Source organism: Porites lutea, chromosome 10, assembly GCF_958299795.1.
Source record: "Porites lutea chromosome 10, jaPorLute2.1, whole genome shotgun sequence".
NCBI classification, from domain to species: Eukaryota; Metazoa; Cnidaria; class Anthozoa; order Scleractinia; family Poritidae; genus Porites; species Porites lutea.
This window is the reverse complement of record NC_133210.1, coordinates 11,323,120-11,340,661: the sequence shown is the minus strand read 5'-3', so window position 1 is coordinate 11,340,661 and position 17,542 is coordinate 11,323,120. Positions and strand designations below refer to the sequence as shown.

Here is a 17,542-nt window from a genome sequence, read left to right as displayed (position 1 = left end):
AATTAACTGATAATATAGGACTGCCAGCCATTTAGTGTTTTGAAAACCTTGACCCAGGGGCACCCAACGAAGATATAGTTCAAAACCACTTACATAGCATTGTTGAACGTATTTTAGTATTCAAACGGTAGATATAGGCATATTTTTATCCCCTAAAAACTTTTCATCTGTTCGGATTTCCTAGCTGAAAGTCTAGTGATCCGAAAATTATAGGGATAAAAACTTACCTTCTCGAAAATTTCGGCCAGGAAAAGGCTCTCGAAAATTCTAGGTGGCCTTTTTTAGGGTCAAAATCCGTTAAAATGGGTAATTATACCATTTTGTAGATGTTCGAAAATCCTAGGATAGGCAGGCAAGCAAGAAATTTTACAACAAATGCTCCGAAAATTCTAGATCTCAAATCGTCTTCCGAACAGATATTTTCCCGAAAATTGCCGTTAGGTGCCCCTGTTGACCGGCAGTCGAGCTGAAAAAAGTTCTAAGTGCACAGAACACGGTTTCGTCTTCTGAGCCCAGCGTAAACCAAACACTAGACTTGAGATCTATAAAGCATTTCGGGATCGCTTGACCTGTCTTAATCGACATATGATAGTTTAGATTAGCTAGAATTTTTCGATTTTGTGAAATTTACTGATAATATAGGACTGCCAGCCATTTAGTGTTTTGAAAACTTTGACCGGCAGTCGAGCTGAAAAAAGTTCTAAGTGCCCAGAACACGGTTTCGTCTTCTGAGCCCAACGTAAACCAAACACTAGACTTGAGATCTATAAAGCATTTCAGGATCGCTTGACCTGTCTTAATCGACATTTGATAGTTTAGATTAGCTAAAAATTTTTCGATTTTGTGAAATTTACTGATAATATAGAACTGCCGGCCATTTAGTGTTTTGAAAACCTTGACCGGTTACCGGCCATATAGCCACAGCGTTTATTTTTGCTTAGTCGACTGTTATTCGTGTATGATTTCAAAAATGTTAGAGACTGAAAGGATCAAGCAGACGAAAATTCTATGCACATCAGCTTAAACTTCCTCTCTTCAAAACCGGCACAGATGGCAGAGGTCTTTTAAAACCTGTCATGGAAGTGGTCATATTCAATCCTCATGCAAATACTTCTAACATGCACGGGGCAAGATGACAAAGGGAAAAGATGGAAAGAAAGATAGAAACAAAAATCGTCACAGGCCTGATGTTTAGTCACTCAGGCAATTTAAAACTTGGATGAAATGGGATCGAACCTCCTCCTCCTCCCCCCCCCCCCTCCCCCCTTCCGGCTGCATATCACTGGTTCTGTCAATCAGGAGGACGTCCCTAACAGGACATGCGACTTTCTTAATTTTTTGGTTTTCTGTCGATGGAATTTATCGCCGAGTTACCCTATAAAAGTCTACGACTTAGTGGGTGCTTCCACACGGTTTTATGTTTTACTATAATCATTGAGGACCGTTTAAGACGGCGGTGAAAGTAAGAAGAACGTCAAACAAACAATAGGGTTAAAAATTAAGCAAAACAACAACTTCGCACTTCCTTTCTTTTGTACATTTCTTTACCATCACTGCATGTCTACGACGTGAAAATGCCTGATTTCATGTTTTATGGAGGACGTCAACAAGTTACGACGAAATTTTGTTATTCTTTCTGAACTTGCATATCGATTTTTGGAATTCAAGTCCAGAATAGTTCCCTACATTCGACAAAGTTAGTTCAAATAATCACGATAAAGATTGAAAGAACGTAAATTCACTTCGACGACGCATTCGCCACCGTCGCTATCGTCTGATCTTAGGGTCCTTTTTGACATCCTGTATTTACAACATGTGGCATCATATTAGTGCCAATTAATTCGTACAGAAAAAACCGTATGCTTGAATACGTACTGACTAGATAGAAAACACTACGTTGCCCAGTTTTCAGATTTAACCCTGATATATATTTCAGACAAAGAGCGTGTTGTGTTTCTATCGTTTCCGTGGACGTACAATTTCTCTTGCCAGATCAAGCAATCTCGAAGAGACATGAGACTGGAAATATACCCTTACCTGGAGTACCGACGCTTTCTTCCTTCCCAATTTTACAGCAGACAAATAAAACACTTGTCTCTCTTCTTTCATTCAACGTAGATTTAATGCCGAAGAATATGATCTTAACTCAGGTTTCCCCCCTTAGCTATTAAGATTGATAGGTACGGTAAAATTTTGTTTCAAATATGCAGGTGCTGTTAATTACACGGCTGTCAGCTATAGATCCTGGACAGTTGAATTAGATGCAATTTGTCTACATGCACGTTATTGACAAATAGCCCATAACGTTTCAATAATCAAGTCTTTCTCTTTACTTCTTTACTCATAAATTACCATTCGTTCCTTCTAAATATTCAACATCCATTGAACAACAGATGACAACTTACATATTACATATAACTGGCAACTGGTCGGTTATTAGTGTTGCAGACACATGAACAACCGGGGCGTCGATAAAACGCGGAACACGCAACATGAAAAAAAAAAATTTTCATGAAAAAAAAAAATAAAATAAAATAATAATAATAACATAATTTTTGTAAAAATTAATCCTTACAAAATAACATGAAATAACAGAAAAACGAAAAATTAAGAAATCTGATTAAGAAAAAGAAACTGGTATCATCTAGGAGTATGAGAAAACAATATTTTGTCGCAATTAATTTCTTGGGCGAGTGAGGGTCCATATGAGTGAAGGCTTGCCTCTAAATTCAAAATATATTGAAATGGATAGCGAGGAGAGGGGTTTCAAGCTTTCCACACTGAGCCACCTCTTGTAATTGTTTGCCATGAGTTAATCATTTGGCGGTTATCCATTTAAGGCTCCGCGATGGTCTGAAATGTCGGTACAGTATTTCATGTCAAGCCAAGTCGGTAAGTGGCTCGTGTCAAGCCAACATATAGTCTCCTTATATAAGCGACATTTGCTTACTTGAGGTGCTTTGCTTTCTTGAGGTTGACATGAATTACTTACAGACAGGAGCCGATTGACCAGGTTGAGGATGGTGATCGCCGCGGTTAAAGTGATTTAACTTGAGCATCCCCTGTGACGTTGCATTTTTTCCACTCTGTGTGCTGAAACGCTGTTCCCCCTATATTTCGAGCCCAAGCCTGATTTATAGAAGACACTTGAAGGTTTGCTTACGCGACTTGTTATTTTTGTAAACTCTAGTTTTCATCTAAATTCACTGAATATTACAGTATCAGTATCAGTTTGTCAAGTGTCCGGGTCAAAAGTGAATGGAAAGGAAAAGAGCCGTCCGTCCGTCTTTGTTTGTTTGTTTTGTGTTCCACCTTGCTAAATATATCAGTCTCGGAGCATTTGGTTCCGTCGTGTCAGTGTCATGTCTGAGTCTGAAACGGGCCTAGGAAGTCTATGAGGATCTCCATGATCACGAGAATCACATACAAGTTGTAGTTCCATTATTGGGTCATTATTTTAATCTGCGGAACTCAAGATTGTTTTTGTGTGTGTGTATAATTATGTGGGATGAATAGTCAACATAAGGATTTAATTCAAGAAAGTCTAGTCGCTGAGAATAGCTACGCATTACTGTTTCCAAAATGAAATCTTGTTCACTAAAATCCAGTAACGTCACAAAATTCAAAGCAACAAACACGTTAGCAAACGTTAGTAAAGCATTCGAATTTAAGCACCAACTTCGCTCTCACCAGTTTTGTCGTCAGAGGATATCCAAATCACTTTGACAGCGGCGATCGCCATCTTCAAGTTGGCGGAAGAAAATGGGGTGCTGTGATCTAATTGTAGCTTGAATTTCAGCCATCTCCTCGAGTTGCAAACTTAACTTGCGACTCGGGAGACGGCTAAAATTCAGGCTAAGTGATAACAGTTAGAAACTACCGCTGCGCTACCACTGCCACTGCAACTATTCACCGCGAATTTGAATCTTATCCACTAACGTCCAAAGCGACGAGCACCTAAGCTCTTCTTACGGTCGCAAAGCCGCAAATGGATAACCGTCAAACCGCATGGCAAACAATACAAGAGGTGGCTGTGTGAGGAAGGCTTGAGAACCCTCCTCCTCGCGACCCATTTTAAAATATTGTGTGGTTCCAGAAAATATACCCCCCCCCCCCTCCACGGAAGGTTTTTTGCCCATATAACGCCCTCAGTTTGTTTCAGTAGATTCCTGGGGAGTGAAGTTTTAGTTTACAATTCATATTTTTTCAGAACAGCCACCTGTACGGAAATTATCAGACATTAGATTCTCATACAAACACTGTAATTTCTCATGTGTTTGCCTACTCGTCAAGATGGCGTCGAAAACCGTGACAAGGTCTATTAAATTTTGTTCTACCAAATTTGCATATTTGAGTTTGCGGTAAAATTGTGCGTCGCCGATGTCATTGATAAGAAAATTGTCACGCAAAGTTTAACGTGCTGGAAAAGACTCGTGTAACTTCTTTGAGATAGAGAAACAGTCAAGAGAAAAAGAAATGCAACCAATTAAAAAAATATATTTTTCGTGCTTTACTCTCTTACGCGTTACGAGAACCCTCTGGAAATATTTCCCTATGGTGACCCCCCCCGCCCGATTCCTACTGGAAAATTAGGCAAATTGACCCCCCATCCCCCCTGGAAAATCCGATCCCTTCCGTGGGCACGGCGGCGGGGGGGGGGGGGTAATGGATATTTTCTGGAACCACACATTTTAAATTTAGAAGCAAGCCTTCACTAATTACTGTCATTTGCATGGACCCCCACTCGCCCAACAAATTATTTGCGACAAAATATTGTTTTCTTATACGCGTAGACGATACGAGTTTCTTTTTCTTTATTTCTCTTTTTTTTGGTGTTATTTTACGTTATTATTAATTTTTACAAAAATCATTTTATTATTATTATCTTTTTTTGTGACAATTTTTTTTATTTTTTTATGTTCCGGGATGTTCCTGGAGTTTCCAGAATGTTCCGTGTTCCGGGTTTTATCGACGCCCTGAACAACCGTGGAGTAGCCTGCGAAAACATCCGTTTCTCCTCGCTCGTCGTCGCTGGGGACGTTTCGCGCGAAACGTCCCCAGCGACGAAGTGCGAGGATAAACGGATGTTTTCGCAGGCTAACCGTTTAGTTAACTTAAGGTAATATGTACGTCACAAAACTTTTCAGGACCCATAGGCGGCGGAAGCATTACCTGTTTCAGGCGTTGAGATAGTGGAGTGGGGTGCAAATTAAGAACCTTAAACAACGACGTCGACGGCGGCGGCAGTGAAAACATCACTTAAAAAATGAATTTGCGTCCTTTCAAACTTTATCGCATCAATTTGGAAATAATAATGCATATATAACAAAATAATGCATAGGAAGTTTTTCATAATTAGAACGGGCTGCGGTCAAGCAAGCTAATAAATAACACTTTAATGTGAGCTTTGTCCAGTCGAGGTACTAATTTGTCGACAAATTAGTACATGAAATTAAGGAAACGAAAATAGTGGATAATTAAAAAAAAAGTGTGCAAAGCGCGTCAACGAAAATTACCTGATCTTATGCTTAAACGTTTGGCAAGTTTTTTACATATCAGTTGTTGGCTTTATAAACAGCTGAAAGCTAGAAGACGTTGGCTCCGCTTTGCGAACAAATTATATTTTCCTCCAACGGGAGAAAGTATTCAAAGGATCAAAACTCGGAGAGCCGTTTCTCAGGTATTTAGTTATTTAAAGTCATGTCTGGCGTAACAAGTTTTGCTTTTAGTCATGAGTTTTAATTAGATTGTAAATTCAGCGGCACCCAACGATCGAATGTTTCTCAATGCGGTAGTTGGTGTCTCAAAAGATTTTCTTTATGCTTTTGAAGCCTGTTTGGTTTATTCGGAGCTGTCCTAAAAAAACTATTTATCTGTTCCGATGTCTTAGGGCATCTTTGGTCGTCTCAAAGAAGTTTTAGGGGACTTTTTCGTCTCATCAGAAACTGTTAGCCAGCTGGGTCCAGTCGCCGAGTTCGAAGAAAATGCAGTAACCGTACAGTACTTTCATTAAAAAATTGTAGGGGAAGTTCTGTCTCTATACCTAGATTTTTCGACGGCTTTTTTTTTTTAGCAATAACCGCAATATCTTGGTAATAAAATGCGTAAAAAGAACTTCCGAAAATCGTAGGTAAGTCGCTAGGAAAACTCCAAATATCTTTATATAATTTTTAGGAATAACATATTTCAAAATGCTCTCATGGTGATAAAATTTAGTGAATATCAACTGAGAACAAGAATACGAAATCGAAATTCACTTTAATGTCACATTCTGTTTTATAACCCATTGATCCGTTACAAGGAAAAATTTCATGCTGCTCAGTCTTCGGGCTCAAAAGGGCTAATGACTCGTTACGTACATCCATTTTCATTTTCTTCAGACCAGTAACCTCCATGAAGTGAATCAAAAATCTGTTTTAGATATCACCGTCAATCTTCGCTCTAAGACACCCCCGAAGGTTACACCCTTGTTGTGCATCTTTCCAGGTATCTTTATAATTTTCTTTGTACCAAGATACTCCATTAAGAAACCAATCAGTAGAACAGGCCAATGGACCTAATTTGGGCAACACTTACAGGGCGAATGCTTTGAACCCAATAGCAATCATGTCCTTACTATTACCCGTCAGACTTTAATTTTAGAGAGAGACTGGGACGAAGATAAAACAAACTTATAATAAATTAAATAGAAAAAAAAAAAGAAAAATGAGGAAATTAAAAAGGTTTTATGTTGTTGTAATTCTAACTTGACTAAATGGTGTATTTTTTCGGGTACAGTTATAAATACGGTTTAAAGGGACTGCGACACAAAACGAAAGCTAAAAAAGGGTAAAAGCAGGATATAAGTAAGAAGCTATTCGTTAATTCACATGAGACAGAGCTAACACTGGCCATTTAAGAGTTTTGGTGCCATGAAGTGATCAAACCTCCACGGATAACCTAACCTATCCACAACCTTGTAGCAAATACCTTCATATTCACTCCACTTATCAGGACATTCCAAAGCTAAAAAGGATAAAATTGAGTTATCTGTGACTCTTGTATCCTAAACAATAATGAGCAATTATTAGATGAGGCTGAGTATGATCTGAAGAATTATCACTAAGACCGAATCCAATAATCGTTCCATTGTCCCTTCAAAATAATTCCTTAAAAAAATGCCTTCAAACAAGCAAAAAATACTTAACTCGATCGATGTACATTTTAGGTGCCGGTCTTCATTTGCCCCAGTGTTTCTCGACAACTTCGAGGTAGTGTGCAAAGGAATGTTTCAGTAGTCTGACAGATATTCTTTAAATAGCAGATGTCATCCGTCAAGTTGTATTCTTGCTGTGTTTTTTGATAGTGGTTCGGCTATTTCTTCTTCGCGAAATATGTGAAATGTTCCGCCATTTTGTCATACTCTACAAAAACAACGCAAACTCTTCCCAGGACTTCTCAGTTGTCGGTCCTTTTCTGGGGTTTTCGTTGTACTGTTGACGTCACTGTTCCGGATATCGCAAACTTCTTCCCAATCTGGTCAACGCTAGCTGGTTATGAAGAAATAACTGTAGGATTTAAGCCAATCACAAACGTAGAAATGAACAATTATTGGATGATGTTATTGGGCAGGTCTTGGTATGTCTCACCACTTACACTTACCAAGACCTACAATAGATAATTTCGGATACCACAAAGAAAACCGAATAGTCTAGTATTTATTATATTAACATATACACACTCAGTGATCTTGGTGCTTTGAGCAATGAAATTGGTTGATATCTAAAGCTGTTTAACAATTATTGAATGAGGCTAATAAGGTATACATTCTTCACATAATACGAATTAAGCCTTAAAAAAATACTCTCATCGGCCATTGCTTTTAAAGAGCAAACAGCGCGCGTGAAGTCACTCAGCAAGTTATTGTAAAATTTTAAAAAGCTGACATTACTAAAAGATCAAATGGACATACTTACCAGAATAACGCCTTGTTTCTACCGAGAGGAGTGACACGAACAGTGCCATTGTGATTATTATGACATCAGATATATGATTGGCTGCATTTCACTCAACTTAAAAATTTCTAGTATAGATTGAAATGACACCCGTTTGAAACTTCACGGGGTTAGATTACTGAATAAACCCTCAGACTTGTAAGTGGGGGGGAAGGGTTGCCACCCAAATGAGGTTTTTTGATATTTTTCCTAGACGATAAAACATCAGCACCTGGCGTTTTCAGAAGCTGTTCGTTTATCCCTCGCGCGCATTTTAAGAGAAGTTTAGTGATGGTCAGTTACTATGGTTACGAGATATGATGTCATAAGTAGAGGCCGTCAAGCAATTTTTGAGTGAAAATACATGTTTTTTCAACTTTTTTCAACAATACAAATAACTTGTGGATGAAATGATACAAAGTGCTTATTTATGGGTTATTTTACATGTCAAGCACAGAAAATGACCATTTATCGCGATTTTACGTAACCTGCTTTCTAATTCTTGGTAAAATGCAAGATGGCGATTGCTCTGCCTGAATCACGTCAAACCTTTTTGTTAGGTCACCGCAGCCCAAACTTTTGGACTAGTCAATCTTCTTCTCTCTCGTCAAACCGCTTTTTTCGAGTGCGAGCATCCATTTATTGATATCCGATGGACATAGCCGAGCCCACTGTAGCAAGCACAGGCCTGGGTTCGAAACCATATCCTAGCACCCTGCCGCGTACGTTCAACAAAGATCTCACTCGATTCGAGCAGAGTCTTTCTCAAGTACGCCAAAATCCGAAGTTCGTCTAATAAATGAACCTGAAAATCATCAAGATTGCGCTTTAAACTTCTTACAATATTATGAAGGAAAGAGAAGGTTGAGCTTGTTGCATATGAGATGGGTATTGCCAACTCATACCATGAGAGCATTTTAAAATATATTTTTCATAAGAATTTGTGTGGGCTTAATTGAGAACAATGATATTCACAAAGATTCTTATAGAAGGTAGGGAATTTTAAGATATATATAATCGAGAACATTCAAGATGACAGTGTAAGATAAGACTCGTCCGTAACTAAAACTTCCTGCCAAATTTCAGCTCATTTCTTTCAATATTATTCTTCTCTATGAATGATCAGGAGCGCCGAATGCGAGCATTACGAATGTTGTGTATGTTTCTTTAAAGTTCTTCTTCATTATATCGTTTTGTGAACGAGTGCCATTTGAAAACGAACTGAGCGTATTATCTTTTTTCGCAGATCAAAGATGGATGTTCTTAAAACAATTATCACTGTTTCCTTGATCTTGTTCCCAAGGATAATAAAATCAGAACAAAACATTCAAGGTAATGACTAGTACAATTATTGTAAGTGTAAATCAATTTCAAATCATAATTGTTCTTATTCTATCAACCTTAAATGGAAATTGGTTTAGCGATTGTATGTTTGAATTCATTCTCTGAATAAACTGGAAAAGTGTTCTTTCAATTGGTGCCCTTGAAAGCTCTTGTACTGGCGTCCCTGGTTGTAGTGTACGTTCAGTATAGCTTACATGATGTATCTAGCCGTACAAAGGTTGATGGGATTGATTATTAAAAGCATGGCGGATTAGATTCGGAGTGTTTCTGGTGCAGCTTGATAATCCGTGTGAATCGGTTTCAATACGCGATTAAGACACGACATCTGGCGACGAGGATGGGATTTTAGGTCAAAAAAGTTGAATTATGGCCTCTATCAAAGTGGATGATCTACTAACAAGTGTAAAACCCTTCGATCCGAACGGCGAACCGTCGAGCATTGGTAGGCGATGGCAACGATGGCTTAAAGGTTTTTCGTTATATGCCGACAGCAAGGGCCTCATCATTCAAGCAGACAAAGCCGACAATAAAGTGCAAAGAAGGGCTCTACTTTTGCATTGTGCTGGGGAACAAGTGCAAGAAATCTTCGAAACATTGGCTGATACGGGCTCAGCGGCCGAGTATGAGAAAGCTGTGAATGCGTTAAACGCATATTTCATTCCAAAGGTAAATTCGACATACCAAAATCATCTTTTCCGAAGTATGGAACAGCGTGAGGGTGAAACGGTGGCTCAGTTCGTGACAAGGTTAAGACAAGTTGTGAAAGATTGTGATTACGGTGATCAGGCGGATAATCAAATTCGAGATCAAGTTGTTCAGCGGTGTACGTCCCATGATTTAAGGCGGAAATTGCTTGAGAAAGGTGACACTTTAACCCTAGAAGTTCTACTTAAAACTGCTGCGTCCTTTGAGGCTGTGCAAGCTCAGCTGGAGAGTATGAAGAGTAGAGGCGTTACTGTGAATCAAGTTCGTGACTCAAGCGAAAACAAGCATTATCATAAAGGGAAGAAGACATCGGGTGAGCCTGGAAACAAAACATGTTATCGATGCGGCAACACAGGACATTTTGGACGAGACCCTGAATGCCCCGCGAAAGGAAAAACCTGCAGGTCATGTGGTGGTGCTGATCATTTTTCTTCGCAATGCAGAAGCAAGGAGAGTAAACGTAGAGGCGATAAGAAGCCAAAAGAGAAGAGGAAAGTGAGATATATGCAGGGAGAAAATGACGACGAGGAAGATGAGTATGCGTTCACTGTAAAATCAATGTCACAGCCGGAAAAAGTTCAGGTAATTGTGGGTGGTTGTGTTGTGAAAATGGTGATTGATTCAGGGGCGAGCACTAACATTGTAGACAAAGGTCTATGGAATGACCTAAAGCAGCAGAAGATTGTCTGTGTATCCAAGAAATGTGACAAGAAGCTTTACGCGTATGGAAGCAAGGAGCCATTGAAAGTTTTGGGGACATTTTCAGCGTTGACGAAAGTAGCGGAGAGCGAGGTTCAAGCTGAATTTGTTGTCATCGATGGTGAAGGAGAAGCACTACTTGGAAGAGAAACCGCGTTGCAACTAGGTGTGTTGAAATTAGGGGCTCCAGTTTATACAGTGCAATCCAAAGAAGTGATCATGTCTGATTACAAAGGAGTATTTGATGGTGTAGGCAAGTTGAAAGACTATCAGGTCAAGTTACATGTTAATCCTGATGTACCCCCAGTAGCCCAGCCAGTCAGACGTACTCCATTCAGCCTCCGTGACAAGGTGAAGAAGAAGGTTGAGGAACTTGTAAATATGGATATTATCGAGCCAGTAGAGGGCCCAACACCATGGGTTAGTCCAGTAGTGGTGGTACCGAAACAGAATGATGAAATTCGGCTATGCGTGGACATGCGTAAGGCCAATGAAGCCATAATCAGAGAACGCTACCCCATACCTACTGTCGATGAAGTACTCCAAAGCCTGAACCAAAGCACAGTGTTTAGTAAGCTTGATTTGAAGTGGGGATATCATCAGTTGGAACTCCATCCAGATTCCCGTAGCATTACTACTTTTATCACTCACTGTGGACTGTTTCAATATAAGCGCCTAATGTTTGGAATAAGTTCAGCCCCAGAAGTATATCAGCATGTTATTCAGCTAGCACTTAGTGACTGTGAGGGAGTTGCTAACATCTCTGATGACATAATTGTACATGGGACAACTACCAAGGAGCATGACGAGAGATTAAAGCGAGTCTTGGAGAAACTGAAAGAGAAGAACTTAACTTTAAATGCAGAGAAGTGCAAGTTTCACATGACCAAGCTAGTGTTTATGGGACTCATGCTAACAACCAAGGGCATCGGTCCAACTGAAGAAAAAGTGAAAGCTATTGTCGAGGCGAGAGAGCCGCAGAATGTGTCAGAAGTTAGGAGTTTCCTGGGACTTGCTAACTACAATGCACGGTTCATCCCAGATTTTGCCACAGTAACTGAACCTTTGCGTAGACTGACAAAGAAAGGTGTCTGTTTCAAGTTTGGAGGCGAGCAGAGAAAAGCATTCAATGAGCTGAAGAGCAGATTAGCAAGTGCTGAAACCCTTGGGTATTTTAACAAAGACGCCAGGACACTAATTATAGCAGATGCAAGCCCAGTCGGTCTTGGCGCGGTACTTGTTCAAGAACAACAAGGAAGAAAGAGAGTTATCAGCTATGCCAGCAAAAGTTTGAGTGATGTGGAAAAACGGTATTCTCAGACTGAGAAAGAGGCGTTGGCAGTTGTTTGGGCATGCGAGCGTTTCCATGTGTACCTGTACGGCATTGAATTCGAACTGTACACAGATCACAAGCCATTGGAGACAATATACTCCAACAAATCAAAGCCCTGCGCCAGAATTGAGCGATGGGTTCTGAGGTTACAACCATACAGTTTCAAAGTAAAATACCTGCCAGGAGAGAAGAACATTGCAGATTCGCTATCACGCTTACTACAAGAAGAGAACCAAGCTGATTCAACGATAGCGCACAAAGTATCAGATGTATTTGTCCGATTTGTAGCAGTAACTTCCACTCCACGGGCAATGACCACACGCGAGATTGAAGAAGCATCAGCAGAAGATGAAGAATTCAGTGAGCTGCGTAACTGTATAATGAGGGGAACCTGGAGGAACGACCAGCTCAAGCAGTACATACCTGTAGCCAGTGAACTGTGTGTGATTGGCAAGCTAATCCTCCGTGGTACCAGAATTGTAATACCCAGCAAGTTGAGATCCCGAGTCCTTACGTTAGCACACGAAGGGCATCCTGGTATTGTTAGTATGAAGCAGAGGTTGCGATCAAAAGTGTGGTGGCCTGGAGTTGACAAAGAGGCAGAAAAATTTTGTAAAACGTGTTTTGGTTGCCAGTTAGTAAGCAGTCCTGCCCACCCTGAACCAATCAAGTCGACCCCCTTGCCACAAGGTCCTTGGCAAGACTTGGCCCTGGACTTGCTAGGTCCTTTACCGTCAGGTGACTCCGTGTTGGTCGTGGTTGATTACTTCAGCAGATATTATGAAATTGAGATTATGCGCTCCACGACATCCGAGAAGATCATTGAGAGTCTGGAGAGGATCTTCATGATTCATGGTTTACCACTATCAGTAACCAGTGATAATGGTTCGCAGTTTGTTTCAAACGAGTTTGAAAAGTATTTGGAAGACTGTGGTATTGAACACAGGAAGACCACGCCATTATGGCCCCAAGCGAACGGAGAAGTGGAAAGGCAGAACCGATCTCTTTTGAAAAGAATGCGGATTGCACAAGCTGAGGGCAAACAGTGGAAGGAAGAAGTGCGCAAATACCTGATTGCATACAGATCGACTCCTCACACCACCACCGGAGTGAGTCCAGCTGAACTCCTGTTTGGAAGGAAAATCCGGACCAAGTTACCTGAATTCCGCGAAGATAATGTAGCAAGTGAAGTGCGAGACAGAGACAGCGAAATGAAAGCAAAGGCTAAGTTATATGCGGACGAGAAGAGGCATGCAGAATATTCAGATCTAGTTCCAGGTGACAGAGTCCTATTAAAGCAAGAGCGGCAAAACAAGTTGTCAACACCATTTGCACCAGAACTGTATGACGTTGTAAGCAGAAATGGCAGCAGCATTGTTATCAAGTCTCCCGAAGGTGTTCAGTATGAAAGAAATAAAGCCCACCTTAAAAAGTATGAGGCTGAAGCTGCTGATCCTCCTGCTGTAGAGAATGCTGTCGACGCAGGACCAGACCATACAGACCTTGAGACGGATTGTGGAAAAGCAAAGATTGCTGCACCTACAAGACCTGTTCGTCTTAAGAAGTTGCCAGAGAAGTTTAAAGACTTTGATATGACTTGACTTACTAGAACTGTTCGTGTTTCGCTAGGATAGTGTTAAGTTGCTTCGCTTTCTTTATTGTGAACTGCGTTCATCCTGGCGGAGTCGAGGTTTATATTTAGGACAACTACTAAGTTTGCTCTGATTTGTTCTTGTAGCTGTTAAGTATGTTTATGTTTCCCATGTGTTGTTCCAAAAAGAGGGAGAGATGTAGTGTACTTTCAGTATAGCTTACATGATGTATCTAGCCGTACAAAGGTTGATGGGATTGATTATTAAAAGCATGGCGGATTAGATTCGGAGTGTTTCTGGTGCAGCTTGATAATCCGTGTGAATCGGTTTCAATACGCGATTAAGACACGACACTGGTTGGTCAAGTTTTGGTGAAATCGCGTTGGAAACAAAAAGGGGTTTTCTATGTTTTCCTTGAAAACAAATTAACTGATAGTTACAGGGTGGTAACCATACTGATGTGCATCATGGGAGATGTGCAAATTCACTGGAATTTTCGTGTCTGCTGTGACAACCTGTGGTAAATTTCTCTGAGCTGTGAAAAATGTCGATGCCGAGGTAGGTTCAGTACAGAACCCAACTGGATTTTATAAGGGAAACATCATGAACTTCGAACGATCAAAGTTCAATTCGCTCCTCAAGGAAATCGCCTTTAAGCACTGAGAGCCTTTAAAAAGAAAAGTGGTTACATATTCAAAAGAAGTCTTGTGAATCGTTTTCGAACTGGTACAAGATTTGCTCGGTCCTAAAGGCCAAAAGATCTACGACAACGTACACTTGTTTGAAGGTGACGATGTATTACGACTACGAACTGCGATGTCCGTGTCGAACCGGTTAGAGAGAGCAGTAAGTCCAGAGTGTAAAGAGATTGTTGCTTCTAAAGAAGTTTAAAGAACAAGTGCAGAAACCTAGATAGACAACCCCTGCAGAGACTGCAATTATGTAGACGAAGATTAGACAAGGTGGAGATCATCTTTTTACAGTGTATCTGATGAACAACAGAAAGAACGATTCCTAGGAAAAGGAGGCACCCTCGCAAGAGGTGAAGCTATTAAAATTGGCAAGGCTTATGAAAGTACTAAAATCAAAGCTCAAAAGTACCAGGGTGGTAAAAACCGACCTCCCGCAAAGGAGAGCATAAAAGCTGTTTCTAAAAATAAGCCTAAGAAAGTCCTCAAGTGTTATTACCGTGCCAGCAAAATGAGAGCTCGTGGCTTTTCAGGCAAGAAACTCGGCCCCACCTGAGGAACAGTCTACAGAAAGTGAAAGATCAAAAATCACTGTCAAGACTCAAAGATCGATCAAAGAAGTGTAAACAACTCCAAAAAGGGATACAAGAGAAACACTCAGATCACAGACAATCAAAATCATCCACAAAATAATTTGTACTGACAGTGGAAGAAGATGGTGAGGATTCAGTATTATAACCTTCTTGACGAAATTTGTGTACTTAACCCGAAAACTGTGATCACTAGAAAGCTTTTGCAAGCCTACTATATTGCTGTCCGTTAAAATAAAGGATTCCTGTTAGCTAACAGATAGACTCTGGCTCTGCATGTAGCATTCTCCCCGTGCGGAATGTGTTCAAAGACATCGGTGGAGTCTATAGTCTCAATGCAAACAAGCGTGCTCTTATCAACTATGATGAAGAAACCATCAATTTAGACACTGGGAACCAGAAAAGTCTTTGTCAGGAGTAAATCCCGAAACTAACGAATGATTATTCAGTTTAGAATTGTTGAAAGAGACCTAGCAACCCTCATTGGCCTGAACGACTATGAAACCCTCAGACTCATTGAGGTCTTACGGAGATCTAGAACATTATTGCTGTACCAGGGCCAGCTAAACCCTCTAACTGCTAGTGAATTGTGCCAACACCACTCCCCTTGAAGAGCGTTCTGACCGGACGACTACGGTCTTTGGTGAAAGTATAGGAAAGTTTGACGGCGAACTACACCTGTACACAAGTAATAATGTCATTCCACACAAAAGAGCTCTCAGATAGATCCCTCTTTGTGTATTAAAAGACAATTTTGTTGCTGAAGTAAAAGACCTCCAACAGCAAGGTACACTTGAGTAAGTGACTGAGCCCACTGAATGGGTAATGGGTAAGTTGTAAACTGCAAACGTTCTGCTAAGAATGGAATTAGACTCTGCATAGGCAGTAGACCACCGAACATCGCACTCAAGCGAATTGAGTATCCAAACTCAGCTGTTGATCATCTGCTTACAGAAATTGGCAATGCTAACTAGAGTATTTTCTTTAGCTTTAATCGAGACTGTCTGTACCATTAGATGTAGGAAGCCCCTTGCTGACAACCTCTTGGGTGGATGAATGCCTTTGGAATCAGTGTAGCACCTGAAGAATTTCAGAGAATAATTGATAAGAATCTAGGAGGATTGGAAAGTGTAAAGGCTATAGTCGATGACATCTTGATCTAGGGTGAAGATGACAGCTTTGAAGAAGCAACAGCTAGCCATGACAAGAAATTGCTTGCCGTGTTAAAGCGATTCCAGCGGAATAATATCAAACTTAATAAAGAGAAGTTCCGGCTGAAGAAGACTGAACTGTTCTACATGCATATGGGTGTGGCCTAACAGACAAAGGATATATACCTGACCCCAAGAAACAAGATTCTATTGTGTCCGTACCTGCCCCAACCAACAACGATGAATTGAGAAGACTACGTGGTGATGTTACCTACCTCTTACATTTTACAGAAGATTTTTTAACCAAGTCAGAACCACTGAGAGCTCTGCTGAAGAACAGCAATTCCTTTATCTGGGAATAAAGTAAACAGAAAGCCTTGATGAAATACAGACCCTCATTTTAAACCCCCCACTGCTGAAATACTTTGATGTGGCTGAACAAGTGGATTAGGAGCCTGCCTCATGCAAGGCAGCCAACTTATACACTTTCCATCGAGAGCATTAACTAACTGAAAAATGCTACAGCCAAATTTATAGAAAGAGAAGCTAAGCATTGAATTTGGGCTCACTAGACTTCATACGTTAACACTTATGAGCAGGAAAGTGACAGTCAATAATGACCACAAAAGTCTCTTGGTGCCGTACTGAAGAAACATGTTAAAGGAAAGCTTGTTTGATGACTATACAGAATGTAGAATCATGGGATATGACAAGTATGTTAAAAGCAAAGACCTCCTTCTTGCAGATACGCTGAGCAGATCTCAAACGACTAACCAGAACCGAAGCAAGATAGAACAAGAGATTGAAACGAACAGACTAGTTCACGAAGATCAAAGCTTATAACAAGCCACTTAGCCGAAATTTCAGAAGCAACTGAGCAGGATACGGACTTTGTAGTCCACCGTACTGATCGATTTGCTGGACATTATACAAACAAAATGTTCGTGTTGAAATTTTATCGTGTTGGAGTGTTAAATATGAACTGTCATTTAGCGATGGAATCGTAAACAGGAATGATCGCAGACTAGTCTCAGCGGCACTGCATTCGAAAGACCCTGATTAATAATCAATTAAAAATTTCTATAGCGCTCTTTCCAGATGTGATCAAAAGCGCTTTAAAAAAATTTTATATAAAATTAAATACAATATTGAATGGAGAAAAAGTAAAAGATAAAATTCAAAGTGATTTGTTAAAAATAAAGGTCTTGATTGATTTCTTAAAATTGTTTAAGGAAGCAACATTTCTAAAATGAGCAGGCAGTTTGTTCCAAAGCGCAGGGGCAGCAGCAGCAAAAGAGCGAGCACTAAGTGTAGAAAGCATTTTCTGTGTAGGAGGTAGCAGAAGGGTACTTATGTTTGAGCGTAGACCGTAAGTAGATTTGGGTTTGACAGTTATAAGTTCACTGATGTAGGGAGGAAAGAGACCGTGAATAGCTTTGAAAGTGAGAAGCAGGATCTTGAATTGA

General features: G+C 40.3%; 1 protein-coding gene across 1 annotated transcript; it reads left to right on the top strand.

The window, feature by feature from the left end:
* The first annotated feature begins 9,925 nt into the window (after positions 1-9,925).
* Positions 9,926-10,825, top strand: LOC140949486 (uncharacterized). Its single transcript, XM_073398644.1, has 2 exons — positions 9,926-10,744; positions 10,789-10,825. Exons 1-2 carry the CDS (start codon positions 10,020-10,022, stop codon positions 10,823-10,825), a joined length of 762 nt encoding a protein of 253 aa, XP_073254745.1. The 5' UTR covers positions 9,926-10,019.
* Positions 10,826-17,542: the final 6,717 nt, after the last annotated feature.

Bases quoted from the DNA above. Each gene is read 5' to 3' on its own strand.
- LOC140949486 (XM_073398644.1), top strand. From the start codon at position 10,020: ATGGAACAGCGTGAGGGTGAAACGGTGGCTCAGTTCGTGACAAGGTTA. The intron at 10,745-10,788 runs GTATGGAAGCAA...GGACATTTTCAG, and splicing joins TGTGACAAGAAGCTTTACGC to CGTTGACGAAAGTAGCGGAG.